Source organism: Camellia sinensis, chromosome 7, assembly GCF_055761805.1.
Source record: "Camellia sinensis isolate YWXY chromosome 7, ASM5576180v1, whole genome shotgun sequence".
Taxonomy (NCBI): Eukaryota; Viridiplantae; Streptophyta; class Magnoliopsida; order Ericales; family Theaceae; genus Camellia; species Camellia sinensis.
Genome location: NC_138967.1, coordinates 67,013,430 through 67,019,151, shown reverse-complemented (window position 1 = coordinate 67,019,151; position 5,722 = coordinate 67,013,430). Strand labels below are relative to the sequence as shown.

At 34.4% G+C, this 5,722-nt stretch overlaps 1 protein-coding gene across 1 annotated transcript; it reads right to left on the bottom strand.

The window, feature by feature from the left end:
• Positions 1–1,711: 1,711 nt before the first annotated feature.
• Positions 1,712–4,981, bottom strand: LOC114289219 (receptor-like protein EIX1). The gene has a single exon (XM_082880789.1). It carries the CDS (start codon positions 4,979–4,981, stop codon positions 1,712–1,714), a length of 3,270 nt encoding a protein of 1,089 aa, XP_082736915.1.
• Positions 4,982–5,722: the final 741 nt, after the last annotated feature.

Genomic DNA, 5,722 nt, shown 5'->3' with positions numbered 1-5,722 from the left:
TGACCTTAATTGGATCGGTTTTGGAAAAAGGCGTTGGCACCACCCCCATGATGACCCTTAGTGCTATATTGGGTCCAGCGAGCCAAGCTACTCTGAGTATGTATTCGGCATTAATATGGAGATTATGATCATGATTCCCAAATATGACATGTTGGTTAATTTAATATTACCGTTTGGTATTGATTATTTAAGAAATTGGAGATACAAGATTTTTGTGTGCTCTTGTTTTGAAATGAAATATCAAATTCCTAAATAATTGATTTTCAAATTGTCTACTAATTTGAATACATTATCATATCACACATTATGTTCATGGTATCACTTATTTTATTCCCTTGGTTTAGAACCGTATTTAATATCCGTTCATTATTCAATGGGTTTTAACTCATTCCAATTATTAACAATTTTCAGGTGAGCAATTGGAACATTAGTAGAGGACTCTGGCGGATTAGGAAATTGACTATGTCTCAACCTCCGTAGGATGTCCATGCATTCAAATTGTATAATTGTTTAAATGAACTGATACTTTAATTCTTGTAATTTTAATTTAAAAACTTTGAACTTTATACTTTTAATTTTATTACCATATTGTCCTTCTATTATACGTCGTTAACATTTTGAACTAAAAAAAATCACGTGCAAAAAAGCATTCTTTATGATTTTTTTTCGAATTTCACTTTGATCTCTTTTGTTCTGTACGTGACACTTTTTCATTAAAAATTTTGATGACAAATGAGGAAAGAATCACATTGTAATAAAATTAAAATTATAGAATTAAAATTATTCAAATTGAAACTATAGTATCAAACTAAAATTTAGCTCAAATTAGAAGTTCCAGCAATATAATACAAAATTTTCAACCTGTAACTGAAAATTAACAATTAGTGACGTTTTTTAATAGTAATTGATAAAAAATGCCATTAATTATCATATGACCTATTAAACAATAAGTCGACCTATTAAACAATAAGTCCACCTATTAAGACCTCTACGTAAGTTTTTCTAATATATATATATATATATATCAATAAAGAAATTTAAATGAAACTCAACCCCAACCCAAGTTATGGATCTAATTCTCAGGTGAATTTTACCATCTCTCTGTACTAGAAATCAAGTTTATGAATCCCATGCATTTCATTAAATTTCTTCCTATGCATATATACATATTTGACATGCTATACTTGCCATATTATGAAGCATTAAGGCTGTAATTTACTTGCTAAGGGAAATCAGAACTATTTGTTAGTAATTTAAAGGAGGTTGGCTAAAAAAGAGGAAATATTGAAGCATATTGACAAGAACCTTTGGCACAGTAAGCAAGCTTATATTATATAATCATGAGAACTTTAACATAACAACGCAAAGGATTTAATTATTTATAGTATTATGGGGACACAGGTAGCAGACTATCACATGACTTTTAAAATCTTACCATATTTACCTGAACATAAACATAGGTCATGTTTGATTCAAAAGACTAATAGTGAAGTATTAATAATCCTATTAAATTAGTGTAGGATTCACTATCCAATTGGATTAATATCCATTGGATTAATAATCCCACCCCTACCCCATTACTAATAATCCTACAAATTTGTTGGATTAATTATCCATTGGATTAATAATCCTAAACCAAAATGTTAAAACAAACATGAGATAATTGGGTCCACGGATTAATAATCCTAATCCCATGCTCTAATCCACCCAATCAAACATGCCCATAGAGTCTTGTCCAGACATTATCTAAAAATCGAAAATAGGCATATCTCCATGACTTAATGAATAGTATAGGAATAGAGACACCCCAAAAACCTACCGCAAATCCAAAAGCCATACACAAATAAAACCAATCCACTTTAGATCCAACACCTTCACTATCTCCTTCATTTCCCACATTAGGTTTTTCACCATCAACACTACAATTCTTTATAAGTGGAAGTCCACAAAGCTTGTTGCCGAGAAAGCTAGAAGCATCGAAGCTTTGAAGTTGGGTGCTTAATGGAATTTTACCTGTCAAGTTATTATAAGACAAATTCAAGTAACTCAAAAAAGTCAAACCTGACATGCTTGGTGGAATTTCACCACGAATTTGGTTTTTGGATAAATCAAGAGATTCCAAAGACACCATATCACCCATCTTCTTTGGAATCACACCAATCAAATGATTTCCAGATAGATTCAATGAAAGCAGTCCTAGTAGACCAGTCAATTCCTCAGGGATGTTGCCAGATAAATTGTTGTTTGAAAGGTCCACGCTAGCCACAAGAGTAAGAATCTTGTCATATTGATAGTTACTTCCTTTTGTCACCAAATTTGCGTTCTCCAAGTAAATAGATATTGTTGATTCCATAGTGCGCCGACATCTATTATAGATATTGCATGTACCTCCTCCTCCTCCTCCATAGGTAAAATCACTGGAGTTTCGCTTCATTGCCATGGCAGTGATATTGTTGATGCACCATGGCATTGCACCTGACAAATTGTTGTTCGAAAGATCCAAGATTTTAAGTGAGGAGATACGACAAAGTTCTAGAGGTATCATGCCATCTAACTTATTTGACCGGAGGATAAGAACGATCAAATGCAAAAGCCTTTCTCCCATCCATGTCGGTATGCTTCCAATAAACTCATTCTCACTGAGGTCAACCATTACTAAATTGTTGCAGTTTTGAAGAGAGGAAGAAATTTCTCCAGAGAGATGGTTGTTTCGCAGGTGTAACGATTTCAGATCACCTAAATACTGCATGGAGCTTGGGATGTTCCCTGTCAGATTGTTGTTTCCCATATCTATGACTATCATTGATGTCCAAGCCATCCAACAATCAGGAATTTCTCCGGATAAAAAGTTTTCTTTTAGAAGAAGAATTAATAGAAGATTTTCTTCTTTATTCCCATTACATAGCAAGTGGGAGATCTCCCCAGAAAATAAATTTTTGGAAAGATCAAGCTGAATCAAATTTGAAGAAAGACGAGGTAGTGTACCATTCAAATTATTGGAGCTTAAGAAAACCCTTCCATCAATACCAGCAGGAATATATGAAATCTCACCGTGGAGTTGGTTGTGGGAGAGATTTAGATGGGTGGTCGAGGAAGATAAGTTCCAAAACCAAGTTGGAATCCTATCTGATATTCCAGTGCATGACAAGTCAATGATGTCAAGTTGTTTTTGTGATTGGAGCCATATGGGAAACTTTGGACCCAAATGCCATGATCGAAGTTCTATTTCTGAAAGTTGAAAGGGAGGGATCCAGTCAGGACTCACTTTTAAAGTCAACCGATTGCCGGAAGCATGAAATCCCATCAGATTTGCAAGATTGGTGAAGTGAACTTCTGATACAGTGCCTTCCAACAAATTATTAGACACACGAAGTCTTATTAACTTTGAAAGGTGTCCAAGACTTTGAGGAAGAGTTCCATTTAATTGATTATCCTCCAATGACAATGTATCTAAGGAAGTCAATCTTCCTAGAGTTTCTGGAATGGGACCGGAAAGCAAATTACCACTGAGCAAAATATAAGTCAAATTTTGAAATTGTCCAATTTGATCAGGAATGTAACCGGAAAGTTTGTTCCCATCCAGGAGCATATCCTCCAAAGCATGTATTGCAATGCATTTAGACGAGCTAGTGATTAATTCTCCGCTGAATTTGTTATGTGACAAACCAATATATCTCAAGTTGCAAAGATTTCCTAACGATCTTGGTAGACTTTCCTCAAGTCCATTATATGATAGCTCGAGAATTTCTAGAGAAGCTAGGTTTCCGATGGAATTCGGTAGCCTTCCTTCAATGTTGTTTCGTGAAAGGATGAGGAAGATGGCAGAAGTCAAGTTCCCAATCTCATCCGATATTCCACCTTCTAACCTGTTGGAGCCCAAGTGGAGGACCTCAAGACGACTAAAGCTATACAACCAACTGGGTATAGTAGAATTGAGAGAATTGTAAGATAGATCAAGATGAGACAGATTGGTCATGTTGGGGACAATTGTAGGAAATGGACCTTGAAATCCACAGTTTGAAAGGCTAAGGTAAACGAGGCTATTTGTAGTACTAAACAACGAATTTGGTAAAGAAGAGTTGAGATTCTGATTATAAGAAACATCAAGCGTCTCGAGAGAAGTTAGGTTCCAAGAACCTTGAGGGATTGGACCTATCAAATTACAAAAACTTAGACCAAGATAAACGAGGCTACCAAGGCTAAAGATCCACCCAGGTATTAGAGAGCCAAATTGGTTCCCGGAAAGATCTAGGACCGCAAGAGATGTAAAATTAATAGCACTGAGAAAAGGTGGAAAGTGATCAAGTTCACAACCAACCAAGCGTAACTCTACCAAGAAAGGAAGGTTGTTAATTACCTGTAGCCAGTTGGGTACCTTGACAAGGTTCACACCACTTAGGTCCAGGTGTTCCAAACGGGAAAGACCAGCAAGCCACTGCAGGTTCTCAACGTTCATACTACTTTCGAGGCCGAGAGAACGTAAACTTGACAAGTTTCCAAGCTGATGGGGAATTGTTCCCACAAATCCTGCATTGGACAAGTTGATATATTGCAGTTGTGTCATAGAAGCAATGACTGGTGGGAAGGGTATATTTGTGAAATTATTTTCACTCAGATCCAGGTACTTGAGGTGCTTCAATTTTTGCAAACAAGGATTTATTTTGCCATTCAACCTGAACTTGTCATACCGTTGGTAAACACCATCGCCGATAGTAAAAGAATTTCGAAGGTTGAGTTCGAGGACATGGCCAGTGAAGTTGTCGCAAACAACTCCTTCCCATTTACAACAATCATCTTCGACCTCCCAAGAAGAGAGTCCGTTTGTAGGATCTTCTAGATCTTTCTTGAATTGTAAAAGAGTTTGTTTCTCGCTCTCCCTGCACATCACCACCACATCATGATTTCCATTGCAGACACTAAAATCAATGGCTGCTATGGTGAGAAACCCAATTAGGGAAAGAATTCCAACACTTGTTTGCATTGATCTATTCATAATGAGTAAAGGTCATGCAGACTTTTAACAGTTGGGAAGTGTATGCTGAATAAAATAGCAAATATGGCAATATATATATATAAATAGAAAAGTTAAGTATCATGAAAATTTTGTCATGAAAATGATAATGAAAAATTTATGATTCTTGAAATACCTTAATTAGTATGTGGTACTTTATTCTAAGTGTAATTTAAGGATCACAAAACTTTCATAATTATTTTCATAAAAAAATTTTCATGATACCTAATATTGCTGATATAAAAAAAATCAGTCCAATCCCGAAAATCACGGGTAATTAATTGTGTTCATTTTCTTTCCACTTTTGCAATATTTTCTATGGAATTTTCTTGGTTTGTCACTTGAGAATCCCGGATACTTCAAACCGAGACCCATTGCAATTAATATTTTAAGTAATTTTTATGTAAATAAAATTTTTAAAATCAATTATAATATATATATATATAATTTTTCAAATTAAAATTTGCTTGTCTACCATCTTGATTTTGTCTTTTCTTGTTGGTATATATGATTATAAGCTTGATAAAAGAAGATGAGTAATGTTAGGAATTATAAAAACAAATATTATAAAATATTTTATGAAATTTTTTCATCATTTAATTAGTGTGTGGTATTTTATTATATATATAATCTAAAGATGAAGAATCTTCATGATCTATTTTATGATATTTTTTACGTGACCTCTAATGTTACTCAAAGAAGATGTGATTA